Source organism: Strix uralensis, chromosome Z, assembly GCF_047716275.1.
Source record: "Strix uralensis isolate ZFMK-TIS-50842 chromosome Z, bStrUra1, whole genome shotgun sequence".
NCBI lineage: Eukaryota > Metazoa > Chordata > Aves > Strigiformes > Strigidae > Strix > Strix uralensis.
Genome location: NC_134012.1, coordinates 44,500,355 through 44,527,614, shown reverse-complemented (window position 1 = coordinate 44,527,614; position 27,260 = coordinate 44,500,355). Strand labels below are relative to the sequence as shown.

At 38.3% G+C, this 27,260-nt stretch overlaps 1 protein-coding gene across 4 annotated transcripts in view; it reads left to right on the top strand.

Annotated features, from left to right (window-relative positions):
* The window catches only part of PCSK5 (proprotein convertase subtilisin/kexin type 5), a 257,528-nt gene that overhangs the window by 157,969 nt on the left and 72,299 nt on the right, over positions 1-27,260 (top strand). For 2 of the 4 annotated variants that reach the window (XM_074855002.1, XM_074854999.1), the window contains exons 11-16: positions 4,821-4,938; positions 5,998-6,186; positions 16,585-16,721; positions 23,835-23,978; positions 26,269-26,371; positions 26,923-27,116. In XM_074855002.1, coding sequence (XP_074711103.1) covers positions 4,821-4,938; positions 5,998-6,186; positions 16,585-16,721; positions 23,835-23,978; positions 26,269-26,371; positions 26,923-27,116 — 885 coding nt within the window. Of the gene's footprint in view, positions 1-4,820; positions 4,939-5,997; positions 6,187-16,584; positions 16,722-22,740; positions 22,795-23,834; positions 23,979-26,268; positions 26,372-26,922; positions 27,117-27,260 lie in introns of those variants that run through there. The other 2 variants (XR_012626955.1, XR_012626956.1) reach the window with 2 other exon arrangements.

Here is a 27,260-nt window from a genome sequence, read left to right as displayed (position 1 = left end):
TACTGGTCATAGGTTGACACGAAATGGGAATATGGCTGAAACAAGATGAATTCTTATTCAAGATCAATGTTCTCTTAGTTCAGACATGACAAAACAAAACTAAAATAATTTAAGCCATGTGTCATAACATTTCTCCTTTTTTGTCTCTTAATTTTCTTTAGACAGTCCTGATTGAAGCATTTTGATGTATTAAGCAAATGACAGAATCTAAAAGTAACATAAAATTACAACTTTATATTTTCAAATAAAATGTCAAATATAAAAGAAATATTGGTGTAGGTCAGTTTGAAGTGTTTATAGGATGAGTAACTTGAGAGTCTCACATCTTCTAGTCTTGCTAAGCAACATTTAAGAAAACCACAGTATAAGGGGCATTTTAGACTATTATTTTGTTGGTCTTATTTTGGATGAGACTTGCTCAAGATCCTAAAATAACATAAATGAACAAGCCATAATAATTTACATATCAAACAGCTGAATCTAGTTTACGAAAGCTGCATATTCCTTATTTGACAAGCTGAAGTTATTACCATTTCTCTCCTGATTTAGTATTTGATATGTGTATACAAAATATTTACATTTCCAACACTGCTTTCACAGAACAGAAAATTAAAGGCTGAAAATATAGCAGGGAGAAAATATTCTGCAATGTTTTTTGTCAGATGAGTAAAATAACAAGGGAGGCTTAGCATCCAAGCTACTGATGAGACATCTTGATGACAGGCAATGAAACTGCAGCCTAACAAATCACATTTAGCTGCACTGAAGCACTGGAAGTGTTGTGTTTTCAGTGTCTGGGCCCAGTTTTCCTGGAGTCTGCACGATTCTGCGTTATGATTTATCAACAGCAGCCATTCATATTTCTCTTAGTCAAGTCAAGTGGGATATACATGCTGCCTTTAGATTTGGTGGTAGCTTTACATACTCTTTGTATATAAGTGAGAAAGTTGTTGAAATTTCAATAACAGTTTCAGACAAAAACAAAGGGATTATGAAAAAGCCAGGCAAGTCTATCCAGCAGCCAAGCAGGCCCTGATTTCATGGTGCGCTAATAGATTAATTGCTCCAAGGATAAATAAATGGACTTTAGCTCCCAGAAATGTTATTTTCTTTAATGAAAGAAGAGTAAAGAGGCCAGCTAAAACTCAATATTTACTTTGTGTGGCAGGAGTCAAGTTCTCTGAAACTTGTCTTACATCTATGAAGCTCTGTGTATGCCTGTGATTTTGCAGAAAAAGGAATGGATCGGTTTGCTGCATGAGTAGACACCATGGACACCTTCATCACAAGGAGATCATAGTTATCAACCCTTCAGCTCAACAACAGCAACAGTCTATTCCTTAGTCAGCAGCTTACACTGCGCTAGCATCACAATCATATTCTGTCTCTGAAAGGCGAATATCTTCTTACAAAACAGCCCTATACCTCCTCTGACATGCTCAATGATTCCTAGCAACAACCAAGCCCAGTAGCAATTCACAGCAGCGATAATGTAGAGCACATAGGTGGGTACGTGCAAGGTCCTGGGGCATTTTGCACTTGCAGTCATCTTATCTCGCTCTGCAATCATCTGTACCTTTCAAATATTGCTTTTCTATCTGGGTTAGCAGAAGTGAGCTCAGTATGATTCACATACAAATCAGTGGCAATTCCAGATGTTTCCCCAAAGACATTTGTGGTCCCATGTGGACCACTAAGGTCCTTTTTAACTGCTGGGAGAGGCACCCTGGCATAGAGTTCACAGCAGTACTAGTATATACAAAGATGAAGGGGAGCAATTTGAAGGCAGTAGGAAACATCTGCTTTCTTCTCTAAGACACATGGGATCAACTACTTTTGTTAACTCTGTGATTCTTTCCTAAATTGCTATTATTTAGTCTTTGAAAATTATGGGTCTCTGCTGGTACCTGCAGCTGCTAACCAACCTACTGGATCAAGGGCTTTGAAGTGCAAACGTTGCAGACAGCCAAATGTCAGCTGCCTGGAAGCTTCCCACGTGGAAGGATTTAGGAGCACCCCTGACTGTCAGGAAGTTTTTATTTCAATAGGAAGGCCTTTCAGGGAAAAAAATGTACTTCTGTTTCAGCTGTGGGAAAAAAAGCCAGCAGGTGCAGAACTTCTCACTCCCACCTCTGCTCTCATGCAAGAGACTTTAAGCATTGAACCGTGGACAATTAACACAATCATATAACCTTGGGTGGCAATTTTTTCTCCTGAATGAAAAATGAACATAATTCTATCTTCCAAGTAATTTTTAGGGTGGGAAAGAGAGAAAGTTCACTCTCCAGATTTTATTTGTATTTTTACTGTGCATATCAGAGCAAAAAAATTTTAGGGTAAAGTGTCTTAAAAGTTTCCATCAGAAGGTCACTGCCTGGTGGTGGCAATGTTAGGTGCTCTTCTGTCCTTATTTCTAGGTGAGAAGAGGTGAGTTGAAGAGAAATTTGGCTGTTCTTGGAGCTCGGTATTTGGGCTGAACACACAGCAGTTATACAATTGGACATCCTGAGTGCTAACCCAATGCAAGCTACTACTTGTCGGGAATTAAAAATGCATTTTCCATGGGTTAGCTCAACAGATTTTTCCATTCATGAAAATTTAATCCCTCACTCTTTAAATGTAGTACTATACAGAGTAGCTGTGCACAGTTACAGACTGTGTGAGTTAACACTCTTGTTCCTCCCATTGTTCTTCACAGCAGACAGAATGATTATTAATTAAAATTTTAAATATCAGAGCAATACATGCAGTATAAGAACAGACAAATGACTTCACAGATAAATTTGCTGTCATCAGCAGATGCATAACCAAAGGGATTTCCATCAGTACATTTTCTCTATTTAAGCTTTCCTTGCCCTTTTTCTGGCTGCCTCCACCCACGTGTGAAAATAGGAAATCTCTTTCCCTGTCTATTTGTTTATGGAATACATTAAAAAGAATTCATAAGGCTGAAAAGGGCCAAATTTAATTATTTTAGTTGTGTTTAATTTCTGAAAATGGTACCTGCCTCATTTGGCAGAAGGGCTGTGTTTGATTCTCTCCAAATGAACATTTCCATGCTATGTGCACTACAGTTTGGGGCTGAAGGGGAAGGAGATGGGAAGAAAACCAGTTCATTAAACAGTTGTTACGCCTTGCGGTATTTTCCGTTGAGGAACCCTCCTCAGCTGGCAATTTCAGACAGTATTAGATACTGCCATATTTGGAAGATGGGATCCTTAAGTACTGATTATTTTTATGCTTTAGACTGTTATTTGTTTGACAAGGTTGGGGCTTTTTTGGATGGAGACCTTTGAATTCTGGTTTGGCAATGAATAGAGGCTGCTTTCACAAACCCTTTGCAAAGTGCAGTTGGAAAGACTTACACCATGCCTCATCACATTACTGATTGAAATAGCACTTATGTTTTTCTGAGGGTTTTCTGGTAGCACTGTCTGTAGTAACAAGCAAAATTGATTAATATTTGTGATCTAAACTCCTCCCTCTGGAAGCCTTTTTCTTTCACCTTCTCCTGTCAGAACGTTACCAAGAACACTCATTTGTCACAATAAAACAACATGGCTAGCAGCTCTTCTAATTCATCAAAATCCATTTGCAAGCTTCTGTTTTGATTGGAACAGGAACCAAAAATATACAGCTGATTTAGGAAGTGAAACTTTTAGCCTTTGTGGATTGCTGGAACTCCTGAAATACTTACATCAAGTTAAATACTCTTAAAATAACAAAAAAGTGAAAGATACAGAATTGACACAAGTTTGTTGGAAATACTTCACCTTGTCTAGGTGTTGGGCATTTCAAAGTTCGATTTTTCGTATCCTAAGAAAGATGATGCTTTAAAGCCTTCTGGTTCTTTGAGTAGAAGGCATTCAGACATTAAATTACTAGGCACTGAGTTTCTTGCAAGGGAACCATTGTTGGCTCTCTGTGGCAGGAAAGGCAGATAGAAGTGAGGATGAAATATCCATGAATGAGTATTAACAGAGTGATAACCTCCAGGCATGGATGCTTAGTACCATTGTGTGTGAAATGCATGCAGTAGGTAATATCAGAGGTCCACAGCAATGTTAACAGCCCTCTCCAGCACCAACTTCATCTGCAGATCTGTCCTACATCTTCAGATCTACAAAGGAGGTGGAGGAAGGAGCCCTTCTGACACAGACTGTGCATAAGAACCAGATTATCTTTAGGGCCCTGGACTTCAAATACCATTGCTTTTCACCCTCATCATGCAAACAGCTTTAGGGAGATGTTGGATCTAGCTGGTGGGCTGGCCAGTGGCAACCATACTGCATAAAGGAATAGGAGAACATCCACATGCTGCTTAGGCTCAGGGAAGTTAAGAGTGTACAGCCATTACAAAAGACAGTCCGTTCCTTCTTAAATTTATTGTCTCTGTTACCTTCAATATTTATGTACATGTTTGGGTATTTCAGTAACAGAAATAATGCTTTTCTGATTCTTTATACCTTTTATCATGTCATATAAGAGGAACTGGGCTGAATTAAGGCACATGGGCAAGGGTCATACAGAGGCAATTGTACTGCCTGGCATTCTGCAGTTCTGGTCCACAGTCCTCATGGTAAGGCAGTGTTAGTCACGATGGTCAGTTGCCACTTCTGCAATAAAGCAGTGAACAGATTCTGTGAATAAATTATATATAATCATTATTGTTTCAGGCAAGGAGATTTTTGAGCTTTGTGTGAAAGCAAGGAAGAAGTAGAAAAAAAGCAGCTCCTGTTAGGCTGTGACTCTGGAGTTAGTCAATGATGAAAAACAAGGTTTTATGCTATAATTGCAGCCATTCTGTTTGTACCTTGCAGTGAGCCACCTCTATGGATTTGGACTGATGGATGCTGAAGCAATGGTGATAGAAGCAGAAAAGTGGACAACGGTCCCTCCACAGCATGTGTGTGTGGAGAACACAGATCGGCAAATCAAGTAATACCCGCTGCCAAAACTCTTGCTGGCATAAACTTATGGAAAGAAATTGGGTATAATTTACCCCTCCCTTGCATTGTGTATAATATGTTGGTTTGAAAGCTATGCTGGGGACCTGTCACCTTCACAGATGCCAGGTCATTTGCCTGTAAACATTCCCTGTAGTGCTTGGAAAAAGGCCCTAGTTTAAAGAACACCCCAGAAGTTGAAGGTGTAAAACAAGCCAGGCTGGATCATGATTGATTCTGGTATAGATAATGCACCAAAGAAGAATGTTTGGTTGAGTGCACTGCAGTCACCTTTGTAAGATGAGTACAGACTTATCAGTCCACGATCTAACAAGCAAATACTCTTTTCATTAAAATACTGTATGATATTGTCTCTCTCAAACAGTCTCAAGAGAGTCTCTAGCTCAGAGGCTAAGACTTTTGTAACACCTTGCTAGGATAGGATCTCCATAGAACCAGGTTTAAGAGCAAAATTGTGTATGTGCACTCTGTGGATACAGAGACGACATCAGTCATAGGGCACATTCTCAAAGCATTAAGATTACTGTGTAATAAATGTGCTTGACAGGCTTGATCCATAACTGGTATAGTCTGCAAGGATGTCGTGCCAATTTAAACCAGCTGAGTCAGATGCTGTTTGGTGCAGTTAACATGTAATACTCGCTGTTACGTAAGCAAGGACTATGGTTATGCCAGGCATTTCCTGGGGCTTAACAACCAGCTGTGATCCCATGACAATCCCAACAATTCCCAGCTGGCCACTAATCCACAAAAATGCTCTGTCCCAAAGGCTTATTCCTATTTCGCTGTCCTCTTAGCATATGTACATGCTTAACAGAAAGCCAGGTAGTTGCCATTAGCTGCAGTAAAATAATTACCCTGTGGTGATAGTTTCAGCTGGGAAGTGTTAAAATTAATGGTTATAGGCTACTGACTTCTCAGAAACAATTGTCCAACACTGTCACTCACTACTAAGCAAAAAACATGTGGTTGTCTTATTTTACAGAACAAGCAAGAAATGCTGATGTTGTTTTATATGCTTATATTATAGAACAATACGACCTGACAGCATTGTCCGTTCAATTTACAAAGCCACTGGCTGTTCTGATAATCCTAACCACCATGTGATCTACTTGGAGCATGTTGTTGTACGCATCACTATTACTCACCCTCGACGTGGAGACTTGGCAATTTACCTAACTTCTCCTTCTGGAACTAGGTCACAGCTCTTGGCCAACAGGTATAGTATGACAACACCACAGTCCAGTCTGCATGCAGAGCCTGCACTGAGACTGCAGCATCAGAGAAGAATAGTCAAGTCATTACAGTAGGTTCACTGACAGACACAGGCGAATTATTTTTTTCTGAGAGAGATAGGGAAAGTGAAGTGCAAACGAACTCAAAGATGGCAATTTCTGTCTTTATCAGTAGAAGCGTAGGCTGTAAAGCTGTTGAAGGACATCATCTCCAAAACAAAGGTCAGTCAATTCTGATAGCCTTGTGTGGCTCACCAATTATTAAATGACTGGAAAATGTGAAGAAAATAGTAAGAGGCTAAGTGTTACACAAGGAAGCTGAACAGAAGTGTGTTTCTACACACTATTGGCACTTTTCATTTTTCTCCTTTCTTATCCTTTGTTCGCTAGTAATAAAAATCAGACAGCATAGTAGTTTACTACTATTTTCTTTGAGCTCTGTGAATATGGTTATGTCTCCTGGTGTTACCAATTTCTGTATCTTTTTTGTCCCCTTGCATATGGAAGTAGTATGTGCAACCCATGAAGGGCTCCTAGTAGGACAACGCTGAGAAGTTGCACTAGTACTTTGAAATTAGTGGGTTCATTTGTAAACAGTGTATGAAAATTTTTAAAAGTCAGCCATTTCTTCCATCCCGCAGATCTGTGATGAGTACTTGCTTTTGAATGTCAGGCCACTCTAACAACAACCACTAAGAAAGGTCCTTTTTCTCATCCTTTCACCTCTGTTATGTTCTTGGAGAAACTGTGACACTGTTTCAAATTGTCTCTTGTTCTCCAGACTGGACCCAAACATGTATCTCTTTACCAGTGCAGCATTTCCAACATTAGTGCAATTTCACTCCCTGGAAAAAGGTGCATCCTCAGCAAATTGAAAGACTTCCCAGTGATATTTCTCCGGTCTACTAGCAGAAATGTTCTTGGAAGAAAACATTGGCAGTTCTTCCCAGATAAATCTTGCTAAATCAGTGATCAAGAGCACTGCCTCCTACCAGACATGGTTAAGGCACTGAGAAACCCCAGAAAACTCCTCAAACTCTACCCCATATCCAAATGTGCAAATAAGAAATGCTTCTGTACTTCTCCAGCTGGCTTGAAAATCTTTCTGATCAGACCATAGGGTGATAGGGAAAATGTTTTTCTTGGTGACTAGCAGACTTGGATGACCGCCATTCTGGTGGACACAGAGCATGACTCCCACACAGGAGCTGTTGTTAGCTATTTCAGAATCACCAAAAGTTGCCGTGAATCAAACCTATGTTGTGAGAACTCATGGCATTCATGGCAGAGTGAGAACTGCCATCACACTCAAGTCTTCACAAAAGTTTATGTCCCCAATCGTACTCTTCAGGGCTTTCAATGATTTGGGAGTGGTCTGCTTTCCAGACTGCATGGTCATCCACATTCCCCCAGCCAGATTTGCTAATACAGTGACTATCTAGCCCTGGAGACTTGGATGTCTTCCTGTCCCTCAGTGGTAGAAGGACTTATCTTGTCTCTTAAAAGGAAGGACCTGTTTTGGAGACAAGTGGAGCTCAAACGGACTTGGTTCTGATTGAAGTGTGAACCCACATTTTCGTTAGAGATTAGGTTAATTTAAAAGAAAAGGTGTACTGAAAATACTCTTCAAGCTGTAGACATTAATTCATCAAATGGAGAGAACGTTGTCCAGGAATTTTGGGGCCCTTTAGTTTATCTTCTGTGTTTCATTATGAGTGTTGTCAGTGCCTTGCTGATAAAACACATGGACACACACATCTATGTATCTCTCTGCTACACAGAACAAAGAATTTATCCTCTGCTAACCAGTGCAGAGGCAGACTTCTACCCTCTAAGCAGTTATGAAACAGGCTTTTGTTTTTGTTTGACGAAATCCTTTAGTTTTCTATTCCATTTTCATGCAGCAGTTCTTCCATGCTTTAAAATGAAAAAAGTTAAAAGTCCTCCAACTAGGTATCCAAACAAAACAATCTCGTGTAAACCCAGTGGTCTTAACACAGCTAACTTTTGGCTCTAGGCTTTCATGTCTTGCAGCTGACTCACAGCAAGTGGGAGATAAAGACATTCCAGTATTCACAGTTCACCTCTGGTGATGACCGGTATGTGGAATAGGTACAAAGTTTAGTTCAATCAGTCTCTTTGTAACCCCTGCACCCTAGAAAGTAATTATTTTCTGTACCTGTGGTAGAGAACACAAATGTATGTATTAAAATAAGGTGATGTTCAGCTCTTTCTTATTCTATAGTATCAGAAAGCTAACCAGAAACAACGAAACCTGAAATGCCTTTTAATGTTTTGCTACTTTCCAAAAAAATTATTCATGACAGTGTGAATACTCATACAGTCGCACCAGAAATTCCCTTCCCATGAAAACTTCAGAGATGTACTGACTTGTCAGTCACATTTGGCTGAAACAACCAACTCTGGGCTACTAATATTAAGGAATAAATGTATTTTGCAAACTCTAGGTCTGAAATACCTAGAGTCTTCACAAACTCTTTCTTAGGGTAAAGTGATAGATATGGGCCACAGTACCTTTCAGAATGGTATTGCAAGGCTTGTTTTTTGGTCTTGCTGTAAGAAGTCTTACAGTTTAGTGGTCTTGCAATTAGTAGTATGCTGAGTGTTGTTGAGTGTATATGTTTTAGCATCATGTTATAAAATAAAACTCGGAAGAGTGTTGTTATTCACTCATATGAGAATTTAGTTATGAAGCATTTGATTTTTAAAATATTATTGATGAGAGCATCAGAATAAATGCATTCAAGTACAAGTAGCATGAAGGCATGCATTGTCAGCAAGCAGTCTGGGTTTTTTTCTATAGGCAAAGGTCCCAGAAGCTGTTGTACATTGCTACTACCTGACTGAGATGCTTTTCTCAGACATACAAGACCTTTTAATGCACACGTACATGATTAATAGTGGCAATAGCAGCTGTTTTTACTGAACCCAGGGAAAACCTCATTGCTTTACCATTACTCATCTGGGTTTAATTTGAAACAGTTTGCTGGTAAAATGTCTTAAAGTGCAAAAGGTATATTTTACACATGTGCACTTCTCCACCAGTTCTGGAAGAGTCATTGTGTAGTTTCTGGTGCATTGACGAGTAGGTCCCTCAAGGCAATATCTGGCCTTTTTTCTGCATATTTTATCCTTAATGTTGGCATCCCCTAAAATGACTTCAGTAAGAAAACTTGTTAGTCAGAGGGGGTGTGGATTCCTTTGCAGGCATTTGGTGGATTACACTGTCACTGGCTTGAGCCTCATGTGCATTCTTCAAAAACTGCATTACAGGGAACATCTGCTTTGTTGTTTGGAAAGTACTAAACATGATTACATTGGATGTACTGCAGCAGAGGAAAATACAGACTTGAAAAGTGCTGGCTAGTGTGAGGATGAGGCTACAGTTAAGTCCAAAGGGGAACAATATCCCCTTTTTAAAAACAATTGGCCATTGGATTTGGCAGCATGTGTTTCTGTGTGTTTTTGAGACGTACAGGGGGGCTATGGAGGAGAAGCTAAATACAAAGAGGATAGAAGAAGCAAACTTAGGGCTCGTTTCATTCCCACTGAAGTCATGGCTTGTTTAATTCTTGCCCTTTAAATTTAAAGCAGCTGCTGCCATTCGAACTGCGTAACTGAAATTTTTTAGCCACGTGGTGGCAAGTTTCCAGGCCACTAGCTTCCTATGCTTATATGGCACTGTTCAGTAACAAAGGGAAGTATTTTCATGACCATCTTTTTCCTATCATGAAACCTTAGATAATCAGTAAATTTTAATAATACCCTCCTCTGCAGGAGACTCTTAGATCAAAACCAAGGTATTCTCATCTAATCTTACTTTCTAGTTTACTTCATAAAAAGTCTTGGTGATCAGAAGTAGAGGAAACCTTTTCTTTATAGGACCACATTTTGATTTCTGGACCAGTCTGTCTTACATCCGTATTGCAGTTTACACGTTATACTCTAATAACAAAAACAACATTTCATGTATCCAAATATGATGAAAAGGATGGGGCCAACCTTCACACTGAGTCTGACTGCTACAGTAACTGAAAAGGGCTCTGTGGTGGTATTATTAAGTCCAGGACAAGCTTGTACTCTGCTTGTACTATGCCGACAGGATGAAGCAGTTCTCAGAAAACTATTCCTCCCAACTTGTACTTGCTATGTTTTATTTCATTTGGGTTGTCTATATATTTTTAAATTTTTGTTTGGGGGTGGGGGGGAGGGTAAAAGACATCCCACTACCCTTTTACCAATGATTCTTTGAACTGCGATTGCAATGTCAATACCTCTAAAAAGCTTATTTTTGTTATACCCTGGCAGTATGAGCAGTAGATAGGATGGGGATCGCTGGACATACTACAGACACATCATCAGTTTTAAAAAAAATAAACTTTTTTTTTTATCAAAGAGGGGAAAAATACTGTTGATTTGCTCAGCTCTGCAGAAAAGACTAACAGTTTATGTGAAAAAGAGTAAATGAATGCATGTAAGTGACACCATCCTCCATGTAACTCTAAAATTGATCCTGGAACTTGCTCAAAGAAAAATGTGGAAGAAGAATGAAGTGCTATATATCTGAGATTTAGAGTGACACATGCCTTTCTTTGATGACTGAGACTAGTAAAGACTTAATCAGGGATCAGCAGAGTAGGCGTGTATTGGCTTTTAGAATTCAATACCTCAAGTTCAGTTTTACTGGAAAATTAGAACCCATCATTAAAAGTTTGACTTAATTTTCCATAGTCGAAGCAGGAGTGAAGACAAGTAGCTAAGGACATATTTAGGATCCAGCTAAATGTCTCAGCTTCTGAGGTTTGTATTGAACCAAATAGAAAAGAGAGGAGCTGGTTAAGACAGGCTGAGGAAGAATGCCTAGGGTTTCTACTTCCTGCAGATAGGTTTGTCCCAGCTGCTATAGTGAGATTTAACTAATCTTTTCCCAGACTTATGAAAACTAACCCCACCTCAATCTCAGTACATGAAGTTTCATCTGGAATAAACTGGATTGTGTGATGGACAGTCAGTGTCCCCTGCTGCCCTTACCCTAATCAGATGTCCCTTTTCAAACCTAGGATAGGGTAGGAAAAGTCTGTCTATATGGGACCAGGTTCATTTATGCTTTTGCATTAAGATTTCTGCCTGTTTAGAGTGAAGTTTCTGAAGGTTTATTGCAAATTCAGTTGGAAAACACATGCAGCTTTTAAGAAGACAGCTATAAGTGTCAACCACGCAGCTGGCTGACCAGTGTGGTGTGTGGAGCTCAGCAGCCTGACATGTCTATAGGTCATGATGGAGCATTTCATGCAGATATGTGTAGTCCCTGGGGACAAGCTCTCCCTATTTAAAGATGGTGGTTGCTGTACTATCCACTACTTCAGGCTGGCAGGCACTGTACCCTGTTGTACATGCTAGTCTTCTCCAAACTTTATCATGACAGCTGAGAGATCTCCATTGCTTCATAAAATTAACTGTGATAACCAGATGTAAAATGGAAATTGAAAGGGAAAAAAAAATGTATATGCATACATTTTAAATGCATCTTCTGAGATCCACATCCAGAAGTTTTAAGTGATCTTCCCTGACACATGTAGGTGAGAAAGCATCTGAAGTGACTGTGTGCTCTCTGACCGTTTCTTTTTTTTCAGAATAGTTCAGTGCAGGTGGGCAGTAGGGTCTGGCTGAAGCTTTGGTTAAGTCAGTTTGAGCTGTCTGCAGGTCCTCAGATGCTATATCTCACAGGGAACTGGTGGTTGACCCCTGTGGAGAAGAGCTGCTCTAAGGAGAATAGCTGACCATTTTCAGATACACAGCTCAGGAATGCACTCTGTACTCTTTTCAAACTGTAAGTTCACTTGAAGTCTTGTGGCAATTAGACTAGTGGGCAAGGACCACTTGCCTGTCAGGCCAATTTAGTAGGCTGGAGCACATCATAAACAAAGACTGCAGCTACAAAGGAGGAAATAGCCTTCTCTTGCCAACTATGCCACTGCAGCCCCAGCCATCAGCCAGTGCAGGGCTTCCTGGCTCTCAGTGTAGTCAGTTCAATACACAAGCATGGCTGTGAGTCAGGTGCAGCTGCAACTTTTGAGGTTAAAATAAAAGATCTTGATAATAAAAAAGCTCCTTTTATACATTTACCTTTTATTGTTTGTGGTGGGTGATGGTGGTGTTACCAAATGGATCCTCTACCCCCACTTTTATCACATGACATTAAAATGAAAACAATTTTTTCTGAGCATTTAGGAATTTAGACTCTTCAGTAAAAAGCTGACACACTTGTTTAGTTGCTTTTTTAATGCTAGTAGATTTAATGGTGAAAGACTTGCCTTACGTTCCCACTTGTGGAATTCCAAGAAAGTGGCTAATTGTCTTCCTCTGGATCTAAAATTTGGTTACAGATTAATATTTATGCTTGAAGTTATATTCTTAAATAGAAAGGTGACGCCATTTCTAGACTGAAATGGTAGCAGTGGAAGAGGCCAAGACTCTTGATTTTGTTTTAAGGAAATAATTATTTTAGTCTACACTCTGTAACATACATATTCTTATATAGACCTACATATATCATGTTAATAAGAGAGGTCACCTGAGTACTTGAATAGAAGGTCTGGCATTCTGTTGTGGTCATGTTAACAAGTAAGTTATAAAGATTCAAATGCTGTTACATACTTTGGTACTTAAAACACGTTACATGCATAAATACAGGTGTTGCAGATGTATATGATCATGGTCATAAAAATTATCAGATTATTCTAATAATCTTGTTTAACTATTTTAATCTATAATAACCTGTAATAGTCAACTAACAATTCATCAGACCATCTACAAATAATTTAGTAGTCCATGATAAGATGTGTGTAAGTGTGTCCTTGATATGAATTGTGACTCAATCTCAGTCTGACAAATAACAAAATCACTTAACTATCTGGACTGGCTCCATGCTCCTTAAAAGATCCTATTCCATATGTATTTTTTTTTCATTTATTTATTTATTCATTTATTCATTCATTTATTTAACCACTGAAAGGGAAATCCATGTACTGCCTCACAGGTTCTTTGATTTGAGAGTTTAGTGCATAAGCAAAGCAACACAACAATACTCGGACCATTAAGTATATACAACATACACACACAGATAGCCTCAGAGTCAGTATCTTTCTACTTTTTTTTTAACTGTTCTTTTGATCTGTCTGTAGCTTTTTGACTCATTTGTAGCATCTTTTGTAGAAACAGAGTTCATACACTAAAAGACTACAATTTAAACCTTACTTTATAAAATTCAAATCTTTCTCAAATAAGTATTCTTTCCAAAAACTAGACAATTTTCTATGAAATATTACCGATTTTCCCCATTTCCATGGATGGAGATATGACAACTTACAGTTTCAGCCATAACATATTTTAGGTAAAGGTATTTTTGTATACCTGTGATAAAGTCATAAGGGTTTTTTGTCTCTTCCTCCCAAAAATTACTTAAAAGAATGATGCAATATAAAAATGGAAATCTGACAGCAATTTAAAATTCCAAAACATGACAAATAAACACCCTTAAACAAAAAGTACTATGGGAAATATTGGACTAATTATAGTAAAAATAAACAACAACAATTTGTGTTTCTGTGTATGTGAATGGAAGTCCAGTGAATATAGAATTTACAATACAATTGCACAGTACTTAAATAATACTATATAATTTGGTTGCTGCAATGGCAAGGAGGAATATTGCTGCATTGACAGGGTGTTTAGAAAGTAATACATAAGTTATTATGGTTTAAACACAGTCAGCAACTAAGCTCCACACAGCTGCTCACTCACTCCGCCCTGGTGGGATGGGGGAGAGAATCAAAAGGGTAAAAGTGAGAAAACTCACAGATTGAGATAAAGACAGTTTAATAGGTAAAGCAAAAGCTGTGCATGCAAGCAAAGCAAAGCAAAGAATTCAGTCACCACATCCTATCGGCAGGCAGGTGTTCAGTCATCTCCAGGAAAGCAGGGCTCCATCACGCTTAATGGTCACTTTGGAAGATAAATGCCATCACTCCGAATGTCCCTCCTTCCTCCTTCTTTCACCAGCTTTATATACTGCACACAACATCACATGGTCTGGGATATCCCTTTGGTTCACCCCAGCTGTGTCTCCTCCCAACTTCTTGTGCACCCCCAGCCTCATCACTGGTGGGGCAACATGAGAAGCAGAAAAGGACTTGATGCTGTGTAAGCAATGCTGAGCAATAACTAAAACACCCCTGTGTTATCAATCAACATTGTTCTCAGCACAAATCCAAAACAGCCCATATGAAGCTAGTATGAAGAAAAATCACTCTATCCCAGAAAAAAACCAGCACAGTTATCACCAAAACACATTATTGGACTGTTGGAAATAACCTACATAATGAATTAAATTGAACACACCCACATGCAAACACTGGGTAATAACTGCATAATAACTTCTTCCCTTTCAGTAAATAATGTGTGCCATATGTTTTTGAGATTTGCTGTATTCAAACAAGTGATTTAATGGTGACATGAAATGGGCCAATTCTGCTGGCAGAATATATATACACACATACAGAAATACACAGAGGCACAGAACTGCATCAGAAGAAAATCTCACCTAATTATCAGTGAAAATTAAGCCTAATTCTAAATATATATCTATATTTTAATTTAATGTTGTCAACACAAATAAAAAAAGAATATTATTATACGCATTCATTTAAAATAGAATAAAGTTGCACATATGAGAGCATGAAAATCACAGAATCACAGAATCATCTAGGTTGGAAAAGACCTTGAAGATCATCCAGTCCAACCATTAGCCTAACGTTGACAGTTCTCAACTACACCATATCCGTAAGCGCTATGTCAACCACAGAAGTTTTTGGCTGAGTGCTGTAAAGTGCACCAGGCGTGCAGGTCCATGCAGATCCTATTGCAGTAAGTGTGGGTACACAGTACCTGACCCCCTGCCTCTGACTGACCAAAGTTTTCATCAAGAAGTTTGGTATTTTATTCACATCCTGTGTGGCATTTCACCAGAAGTTGACCCATACTCATATTGCTACAAAAGTATCCTACCTTCCCATGTTTGCTGCATTTCACAACCTTTGGAGAATAAATCTTGAAATTAGCTTAGAAAATATCAGTGAAGTATCAAGTGACTGCAAAATATCATAATATTTTTGTAGTCTAATACTAGATTTTTCTCTGATTTATGGAAAAGGGTTTTAAATCTATTGGATTTTCTACTGTAGATACCTTGTTTTATGAAAAATATTCAAGCACAGGTATTACCAGCGGAATATTCACACAGAAAGACCAATTTAATACAGTGATAAATACATACACATACATATATATGTGCATGTATCTATATAGAAATATATATATGCATGTATATAGAAATATATATACACATATATGGGTGTATATATATATGTATTTTTTGAATCTGAGCTGTGACACTTTATTGGAGGCAACTGTCTTGATTAGAGTGCACCTCCCATCAGTAGCTTTGGGGTACCTGGCAACACGCTATGAACACTGAATAAAAGTGCAAATTCTTGTGTGTCTTTCCAAAATCTTATTAATAAATTCCAGTTTTAGATAATAAAATCTCTGGACAGTCCTCCGTCCCCTTCCCTCATGGAATCAGCATCACACTGCAGCCTCTGAACTGGGCCTCCATACTAGAAATTATAACCCAGACCTAAACTCCAATCTCTTCACCCACGATCTAGGTAATAAAATTATGGTAATGTTGTTGGTTAAATGAAACCATCAGATGCCATTAGTCTCTCAGTTTACCCAAACTCACTTCTGTCAAGTGTTTGAAGAGAGTGATACCTTGGTCATTTGAGGATTGAGACCAATGTCTCAGTTACATTTTATTTCCTCACAAGAAGTCGCATATATTGAATTGCTAATATTGTCTCAGTCACCTAATACTTTTTATTGTTTTTAAAACCCTTTTAAGTATTCCAATCCAAAGTGAAAAATAAATGTTACGGAAATTTTTTAATTTACAAGTTGTTTGTATTTACTTCATGCTGTTAAAGCAACGGATATGCTGTATTGTACACACTTTTCCCAAGACATGTGAATCTTAATAAACAGTATTAGTGACTTTTTTTTTTGCAATGAATTCTCTTTCCATTCCCTTTCACATTATGACAAATAATGTCATGTAAAGAATCTCTTGCATCAAAGCAAGAAGCCGTTGAATATACTGGAAATATGTGTGGGAAAACCATCACAAGTAACATTATGTAAAGGCACAGATGAATGAACTGGTTAATTCGAGTATATCATTCAAGAGGCTTTGCTCCCTAAATGAAATGTTTCACTTAAAATAATGTCATGATTTATTTTAGGCTATTCGATCATTCCATGGAAGGATTCAAAAACTGGGAGTTTATGACTACTCACTGCTGGAGTGAAAAAGCTGCAGGTGACTGGATTTTGGAAATCTGTGACACTCCATCTCAGCTGAGAAATTTCAAGACTCCAGGTATGACTCTAACTTTTATTTGGGCTCAGTGAATTCAGAAGAATGCTTGCAGTTGCTAATACTGCCTTGACTGTTTTCCACCTTTTATTTACAGCTGGAGCATGTCACCGCTTTTAGTGTGAAGGCAGAGCTGTGAAGAGCATTATTCTTAATTTCAGTTATCAATGCACCCTTCATTTTTATGTTGCTGTTATTTGCCATTTAAGACACATGGTTCTCTTTTATTCTGAACTTACTTCTGGTTTCCACAGAGAATTTAATCTTCTCAGGGGTAAACTGCCCTCTTTCTTATGGTTATATGTGTTGCCTCAAAGTATAAAAAGAGACTTTGGCCATTTAGAGCTACATCATACCAGACATGAATTCTTGACAGACCCCTCTACCATCTGACAGGGTACCAAGAGTCAGTGCTTTAAACAAAGCCAAATCTTTCCTAGGTGCATTTTTGAGGAAAAAGATACAAAACTGCGTGGAACTGCATGTGCCACATTTGAAAGAAGTTACAGTATCTCCATATGCAGGAATCTGTTTACTTGAATGTGGAATATACATTTATCAGACAGGTCTCAACATAAGTTAGAGCAGCCCAGAGTTACTCTGCTGTGACTTTTATTGCCTGTGACTTTCATGACCAATATAGGGTCCATATTTACTTGGCCTATATCAGCTATATAGGGCCTAAAGATTTATCTTTATGTTGCTTTTCTTTGCTTTGTATTTTTTATCCTACCCATATGAAAAATATGGCATTTATCGGTGTTTACACAACTAGAAAATCTCACTCTACCAGATAAAGAAATTCATGGCTTTCTACCACTGATAGGTTGCATTGTGCTTCTGTGTGTATGGCCAGAGTGCTCAGACCTGGCATTCATCCACTCATGAACTGTGCTCCTAGTAAGAATTTTTGAGCCTACAGATGTTCTTCTGCTTTTAATTCCCACTACATAGTTCAGTTTCATTCACATATTTCAGTATGAGCACTGTGAAAGAAATGGAGATTGAGAGAAGGGCTTTCAAAGAGACTCATGAGAGTACATCCTTCTATTTGCTGGTTAGGAAAGATAAGTATATACTTGCCTCTGGACTTAATGAAAATGTAAACCTTAAAAACTGTTTTGGAATAGATACATTATACGCAGACAAAAATACCACTGTTTATGCATGAATATTGAATGTAGTCCTTCCTTTGGAGCCCCACATCAAAGTAGGTGGAAACGCTTTAATAAAAATAATCAAAGGTGACATACCATTTAAACAAATAATCTAGATTAAAACATGTTAGAGAGACGAATACTACTAATGTATTGGAAATCATTTGTCACTAAATCTAAATTAACACTGATTGGACAGCATGTCAGAATGCAATAATATTACATTGGAAATGACGAATTACTGCTTTCTGATAGATAAAAATTTATTCTAAGAGGTCTGCTATGAAGTATATTTAGAACTACAATGACACTAGCAATAGAATTATTTTATAATTCAGTGAAATAAAAGATACATTCCATCTCAGGCAGCTAAGTAAACTCACAAAGCAGTGTTTTCTAATTGATTTGCTAAAAATAAATTCTGATTTTTAAGACATAGATGTTAAAGTATTTGAACCTATAAAAATACGTCTTTGTGAACTTAACAATAACAATTTTTAAATATGTTTGTTCCTGAATTAGTAGGTTGTTGGAAGTCATTAAAACTATTCAAATGATCCTCACTAAGTATGAGTACTTTTATTGTTTCTACTACATGAAAAACTCACACATAAAGAAACATTGACTGAAATGTGAACTGAAGTGCATAAAAGCTTTGAGTTTAAAATAAGAAAGTCTAGCTTGATAGGGCATGTGCATGTAGTTGACTATTCTAGAAGAGTGTTAATAGTTTCAATTCTACTTTGTCCAAGAATGTCCCATTGATGTTTCTGACACCAGATATGGAGATGGAGTACTTTGTCCTCCTCTTGGTTGAAATTTGGTTGGTTAAATTATTCAGATTGGAATGAAGGCTATGTGCAGTTCACCTGTTCAAGGTAAATGTGCCTTTCTGGGAGGCCAGCTGGTCCAATCACTCCTGCAGTTTACTAACTCAGTAGGACTATTTCCGTCATGACCTAGAGCAAGCCAGGGCACAGGAGGAATTCTAATGTGTGAACACGGAGTTGTCCAGTCTCCTTTCTATTCCAAGTGGTGCATAGGCCAAACTCAACTGTGTTTATACATTTTACTTTGGACAAAAATGAACCCTCTCATTTCAAAATTATGACAAAATGGAAGTGCTGATTTTATGCTGCTTAGATAATTTTCTGTCTAAAAAATCTAACACAGAGATCATTCTCACTCAACTGCTGTTGAAATTGATGGAACTGAATGAGCACTTTAGTTCTTTATTTCTGTTCCTCATTGGCTGAGTTATGTTCTTTTTAGTGCAGCAGATGGCCAGATAGCCAATCTCTGCTTTTTAAAAAGTTTCTCTTCCTGTCTGGCCATCAAATCATATTCTCTTATTGCCTGTCTCAGTTGTCTGCATAACCTGAGTAGTTTTAGGATGCTAAACTAGCAGTCATAAGCCAAAATTTTTAAAACCTATCATGTAATATGAGGCCAATAAGTCCGTATTGAAGACCAAGATAATCAGTGTGATATTCAAAATTGCTGAGGAGCAAACAGCTTTTTATTAAAGTCTATGGTAACTCTAGGGTGGCCAGTGTCATTTAAATGTCAGTTGTATACTCAATTGTTATCTTTAAGCACAGCCTTTTGAAAATCTTGATTATCATCCTCTAGAGCTCTGAAAGGAAAAATCAGTATTGACAGTGTTTCAATTTTCACTTCATTTTATCTGCATTGATCACTTCTCACCATGGTTTTGCAGTGGTGAAAGGTTCTTAGCTGAGTGATGTTAATTGCACCTGTAAATGCAGAGCAGTTTCCAGTACAGTAAAAAGGGGTAGTCATTAAACGCATATGGAAAAGCAGCCATGGACTATGAGCAGAACTGTTCAAGGATTTGGGGGGAGGTTTGGTGTTAGGTTTTTGTGGGGTTTTTTAATTTTCAGTCTTTAGAATATGACAGAGGGGAGGTATTAAACAACAACCAAGTAATTCAATTTTAATCAGATTACTGAAAAGAGACAAAAATCAATTATTTTCAACTCCATCTTGCATTCATTATTCCTGACACAGACAGAAGTATCTCTGGCTTTAAGGACAAGTTAGTGTAGCTCTTCACCTTTGTGTGTACCAGAACCCAGTGGTTCATCCAACAGGCATGAAGAAGAGCCACAGTGCAATATGTTTCATCTGTTCCCCTATTTTCTCTTCCCTGGCACACTCCCTGTACTAAAGCCTAGAAAAGAGGTAGCATGGAGCCATTTTACAAACTGTTCATCCAGGCTATTCTCTAGACATCTTTTACAGCCCTTTTATGTCACCAGGACAGTGAGAAGTGGCCAGCTACATTTACAGCTTTACACTTTAAAGCCTGTCCTGCACACTCCTGTTTTACATATGTATTTTTATAGGTCTTACTGATTTTTTGATATCAATACTTAATATATACTCTTCTCAGTGCTACAGTAGCTAATCTCATGGGATTGATTTCTTTTGCTTCATGAGGTCTAAAGCCTAAAGACCCAACTCTGGAAGAAAAGGGGCAGTAAGGCCAGGGAATATGGAGAAAGTAGACCTCCCCAACCAAGGGTTGTGGAGGAAGCTGATACATTAAAGCAATCCTGCTGGAGAGCTTACTCTTTACTTTCTTTCAACCACAATGTGAAACAGTGCTTGAGACGGGTTAGGTTTTTACATGCATTTGGATTTCACAAGATGCAGTCTGGTTGTGAATTGGATCCTGGTTCATTGTATACTGTCTAGTAATATATTACCCAACTTTCTAGAGCCCTGCGATAGAAGCTGTCCACTAACATTTCAGTTCAGAAAGATTAGAAAGTGCCTACCATATACTAGTGGTGGATAAACTCAGCTGTTTGGGCATGTTGGGGTTAGTCTCCACACTAAACAGAATGTGAAATAAACAGAAGGTGCTTAAACACAATTTATCACCATAGCCTGCAGTTTATCACACTGATATCACCATCGTGCCTGTTTCTTGTTTCTGGTGTGTGTGTGTGTGTTTGTTTAGCTATTGAAAGGTCTTATAATTAAGAGCTGCAGTTTTCCTGTAATCAAATTGAGAACAAAGAGCCAACATGTCATCATATCCCTGCATTGGCAAAGTAATGCCACATCTGTTACCTGTAAAGAAATGCAGGGTCCAGTTTGTAAAAGTAGTGCATGTGATTTCTGCATTTAATTCTGTAGAGTTTATGGAGGTGGACATGTGCTTGATGTGAAACACTGTGATATACACTTTCTCCTATATATACAATATGGGACCTCTGTTACATACTAAATACAAGTAGGGTAAAGGATGTTCTAGCCAAACTAAATGATGGAATCAGCCAAAAATGGGGAAAGAAAGATTTTGGCTTAAATGTGCACACTTTGTTTATTCATTATAAAAGCGTGTGTGTATGTATATATACTTCGTTATTGAAATATTTTCATTGTGCAAATTAAACCTGCCTTGAGGCAGACTTCATTTATTTGCTGGCAAGTTACATGGATTTTTCCCCTCTTTATTTACTGAACCATTCTTAAAAGGCAACTAATCTCCTGAGAGACCCTGCATTATTCCCCTTGCGGCCCTTTTGCATTAGGTATACATTCAAAGCACCAATCCTTCCTGCAGTAATGTTAGTACAAGCCCTTCCAAGTCCAGACACAATACACTGTGTCTGAGGAGCATCTTCACCTGTGGTTATTTTTAGTGGGTCCTTGCAAATACTTTTTTCTAGTAATCAGTATCTTTCCCAGTGCTCTGGAAGAAGTATAACATCAACCCTGGAAAGTTTAGTGATTTTTGAAGCATAATAATGATGAGGATTAAAAGATCTGAATACCTTAGCAAACACACATTTTTTGTTTGCACCCAATATATTATAGTACCTATGCTGTAGAAATGGGTTAAAACACAAAAAGGACAGAGACTATATGTGGAGAAACTGTAGCTTTGAAAAGGCTGTAGAAATGACTGCATATCTGAGTAAAAATGAGCTTCCTGTGTGACTCCTTTCTTAAAAAGAAAAATGCCTTTAAGGACCCAGCTGAATCACTCTAAAGAACACTGAGAGCTAACATGGTCCCCACATGTCTGTATAGGAAGAAAATATGTGATTTGGGTCTTTTAATCTAGTGGGAACTAAAGGGCTACATGGCTGTTAGCTAGAGGAAGTAAAAGACAAATTGAAAATAAGATGCATAGATAAATTGAAAATAAGATGCGTAGATAAATTGAAAAAAAGGTGCATGCAAAGGTAATTAGCCAGTAGTTTGGCAGCAGGTGTGGTAGACTCTTCATCAGTTAATTTTTTAAATCAGGATTGAATGTCTCTTTAAAAAAAGTAATGCTTTGCTTTAGCTGTGAAAAGTTGGAAGTGTGAACCAACGGTTGTGTGATGTAGTCTCTTGCCTATAGTTTCTTCTCAAAAACTGAGTATAGAGCAGAGAAAGTTTCATATGGAGTGCAGAAATTTGTGTCCCAGAAAGATTCACTTGGGTTGGCAAGAGACAGAGAGATAACAGAGATTCCCATCTTTAACCCCAATATAAACCATTTAAAAGAACTGGGCTATCATCTATCAGGTAGTGGGTTTGCATATTGTTGCTTACTGCTTGAAGGATGAATGTAAAAGCAGAGAGATAACGTGCTGTCTTGGTCATGTCAGTGGATGACACCAGATGACATTGGGAAAAATACAGAAATCACTTGTGAAGGTCAAAGTAACTTGCTTGCACAGTTTGAAAAAGTCCAAGTGAATGATATGAAAGCTCAAATTATTGAGTATTATTAAAATGAAAGAAGAGGAATATTGCTTGAATTTCATTTTACATGAAGTATACTAAGTGATTTTCTTGAGAAGACACATATCTGTATTACATTTTTTTTTAAATAATAGGGAATAGTATTTTGACCACAGAACAGCCACCAGAACAGGATCTTTCAAATTCAGAAAATACTCCCTGCTCCTCTGTTTCCTTTCTCTTCTGATGAGAATTTGCCATTTATAACTGGCTACTCCTACACAGATAAATATAATCAAGAGAAAAGGGTAAGACCAAACTTACATTCCATCTTTTCAAGCAGGGGTGTGGTTTTTATGCATCATTACTTTAGGCATTATTTCAGACCTGAGTTCTTTCGCTCTTTCACAGATTTAATTCACCAGGCAGTATAGACAGAAAGGTGGAGACTGGAAGTTCACACTTTGTGTTCTGGCAGCCTGAACCAATGACTTGATATACATTATTCTTTTTATTCTTCCACAAAAAAACTTGCCAAAAAGTGAGATAATGCTTCAAGCAGGCAAACAATTTTTTCTTTCTTCACTCACATACTGGGAAGATAAAATATTAGTGATGAACACTGACAGTGCAGTGATATATCTGCCAAAGAACTAGGGCAAACAAATATGAAATTATGCTGGTTTGGGAGGAAACATTGATGGTCTACCATGGAGATTTTAAAAGAAGTTGTTTCCTGTTCATCAAGATGTGTCCTGTAAGCCAGTGAAAAGTACTCAAGTAGTAAACAAAATGTAACCCCTTTCTTAAGTCAGAATTCTGAATACAGCTAGTGAGCTGAAAGACCTCAAATAATAATTAGTAGATAATTAAAGTTCTGAGGAAAAGTGAAATCCAGAGCAAAAACTCCTTATTGAGTACCATATGCATTTTCCAAATGACTGTATGGCCAAAGGTTTTGTTGTTTATTGTTTATATTGAGTTCAACACGTGGTGCAAAGTTTTACTAGATCTACAAGAGACTGGAGCACCATGAAAATACTACATAAAAATCTCATTGAAAAAACTATGCTTTCTCAGTTTATAATGAAACAATGATTGCCTATCCATATTAAGCTGAAGACTCTAATTTGAAAAGCAACGTCTTCCATACCTACTCAGAAAGTCATGTTTACAAGCGATACGTTTTTGTAAGACACAGAAAAGAGAAATGGTTTCTATAACTACATTTTAAATACTTAACTTCTAGGCAAACTGAAAGAGTGGTCCTTAGTACTATATGGAACATCCATTCAGCCCTACTCACCAAGAAATGATTTTCCAAAAGTGGAAAGAGTGCGCTCTAGTCCAGTTGAAGACCCTACAGAAGATTATGGAACAGATGACTATTCAGGTTCGTACATTCGTTTACTCTGATCATACATTTACTGAACACATACTTGGTTGAAGGAGTGACCTGAGACCCTGAATATGTAAAATGTTCAGTGAAGCGGATTCTTAATTTAAGATCAGAACTATTTGTTTCATAATTTGAAGCTAGATATTTTCATTTCATCCTTATGAGTTTGTAAACACAGTTACATATTTTTAAGCTACACTTAACATACTATGAAGAATGCACTGCTTTTCATGTAAGTGTATAAAAATATATATACATACATATGAACACACATATATATATGAAGAACATTATCTTCTACATCTATGTTGTTTCTCACTGATCCCTACAGAAGTTTTTCAACCTTATCATTAGACTTTAATAGAATTAGATTTTTGGCACTGCAAAATACATCAAGTTGGCAGTTTCCTACATCTAATCCAACATTATGAGCATCGTGTAGATGGTTAGGGCTGATGAATCTTAAGTATAGCTCCAGCAAGCAAGCAGCAGGACAAAGTTTAATTTAGAGTTTCTGTTATTACAGTCTCCTGCCACAGCATGTCAGACGCGCAGTCTGATTGAGAGCTGCTGATGAAACACTGCTATCTCTGCTGTAAAGGTCACTAACTTCTTAAGTTTCTGTATGAAGCAAACTCACTTTACTTCAAGTTTACCTGATGTTAGGAGAAATTTCAAGGTGGCTGGCAAACTCACCGCATTTCGTTCACAAGAGACTTGAAGATCCTGAAACTTATAACTTCACCAACGGGCTTTGTTCACCTACATAAAGGCAGGAGTTGATGGTTCTCTCCTCCTGTAGCAGGAAGGACCTATTTGAAAATTGTAAACAGAATAGTAGAATATCTCAAGTTGGAAGGGACCTGTAAGGATCATAGAATCATAGAATGGCTTGGGTTGAAAGAAACCTTAAAAATCATCTAATTCCAACCCCCCTGCCATGGGCAGAGACACCTTCCACTAGACCAGGTTGCTCAAAGCCCCGTCCAACCTGGTCTTGAACACTTCAAGAGAGGGGGCAGCCACAGCTTCTCTGGGCAACCTGTGCCAGGGCCTCACCACCCTCACACTAATGAATTTCTTCCTTGTATCTAATCCAAATCTACCCTCTTTCAGTTTAAAACTGTTACCCCTCACCCTGTCACTACCCTCCCTGGTAGAGTCCCTCCCCATCTTTCCTGTGGGCCCCCTTTAAGTACTGGAAGGCTGCTATAAGGTCTTCCCAGAGCCTTCTCTTCTCTGGGCTGAACAACCCCAACTCTCTCAGCCTGTCCTCATAAGGGAGGTGCTCCAGTCCCCTGATCATCTTCTTGGCCCTCCTCTGGACCAGCTCCAACAGGTCCATGTCATTCTTATGTTGGGGACCCCAGAGCTGGATGCAGTACTCCAGGTGGGGTCTCATGAGAGCAGAGTAGAGGGGGAGAATCACCTCCCTCAACCTGCTGGCCACTATTCTCTTGATGCAGCCCAGGATATGGCTGGCTTTCTGGGCTGTGAGCTCATATTGCTGGCTCATAGTCAGTTTTCCATCCACCAGTACCCCCAGGTCCTTCTCCACAGGGCTGCTCTCAATCCACTCATCCCCCAGCCTGTATTTGTGTTTGGGATTGCCTTGACCTATGTGCAGGACCCTGCACTTGGCCTTGTTCAACTTCATGAGGTTTGCACAGGCCCACCTCTGAAGCCTATTGTCGAATCCAACATGACTGCAAGTGAGACAGAAGACTTGCTAATCAGTAAGTGTTAGCCAAGGCTTTTGCAGCAGGTAGCAGCACAGAGGGAAACAAATCCATGCCCTGGATGCTCTTTCAGTTGGGTTGTGGTAGCCACTGGGAGCAGTTGCTACCGAGTTGGTAACTAGAGTAGCCACTGATCATGTTGTTCATCATTTATGTTGACCTGCTTGTTATAAGTGATTTTGCTAATAATTCTTCATTATGAATTACAAATGCTTTTGCACATTTCTGAATAAAATTCAGAATGTTTTGTTACTCATTAGGAAAACATCTGTTTGGATCAAGAAATAGTTTCTCTTTGATAGATTCTGTAGAGGATGTCACACTTGCTAAAAATTACAAATCACTGTGAACAAATACTGAGGCCAGGATTTGCAAGGTCTTAAAAAGCTTCTTTTTTGGTGGAGTCAAATTACTATTCAGAATTCAAATCAAACAGGGAAGCATAGTAATTGCATTCTGCATTAAAATACTATGTTTTAAGGGGTGCTAAGTACTAAATGAGAAGTTTGAATCCCTTCCCTGCTTGTGTTCTGGCTTTATTACAGGTCCCTGCAATGCAGAATGCAGTAAAGTAGGGTGTGATGGACCAGGACCAGATCACTGTACTGACTGTCTGCACTACTACTACAAATCTAAGAACAACACACGGTAAGACCAAGAGAAAAAGTCTTTACTTCATAGATCTCTTAGTGTATGTCTTAACTTCCTTTCCTGTTCTCTTTGCTGCAGTCATGAATAATTCATCTTCCAGTGAATTTGACAAATTTTCGTAGGAGTTGAAAAAAACAGCCTAGTTAATGAGAATTTAAAGTACAGCCTTCAAACACCCTTCTCTAATTATTTCCCCATCTCTTGATTATTTTTCATAAGAAGATATAGATATACATATATAACTGTGATAGCTACTATAGCTTCTGTGATTGAGTTTGAATGAGATAGAAAGAAATGTAGATGGTCAAAAATGATACTGTATGACTGTCTGATAAGGCATTTGCCAGTGAGATAACTGCTGTAGTGAAATAAATGAAAGAGAAGAGGCTGCTTGATGCAATGCTTTGGAGTGTTACATCTTAGCAAACACGTAATCATTAGAAAAGCAGCAATGCTGAGAAATACTTCTGCTTTGCAGTCATGGTCCAGGAATGTGGTGGCAGGTTATTTCATTAACGACTCTGCCTTCTCTTCCCTGCTGTCTGCAGGATCTGTGTTTCGACCTGCCCACCTGGTCACTACAATGCAGACAAGAAACGCTGTAAAAAATGCTCACCCAATTGTGAAACCTGTGTTGGAGGCCATAGTGACCAGTGCATGACCTGTAAATCTGGCTACTACCTGAATGAAGTAACCAATAGCTGTATTACCAACTGCCCTGATGGGTTTTACCTGGATAAGAGTTAGTATTTCTTGTTGTTTCTTTATTGTGGGCTACAGAATTTGATCTGGGGAGGTTGCTGGAATACTTACGAGCAGGAAACATGTGTGTTGTTACACCTATCTCTTATCCTATTCCTCTTACTAAATTGTTGCCAAGTGTGAT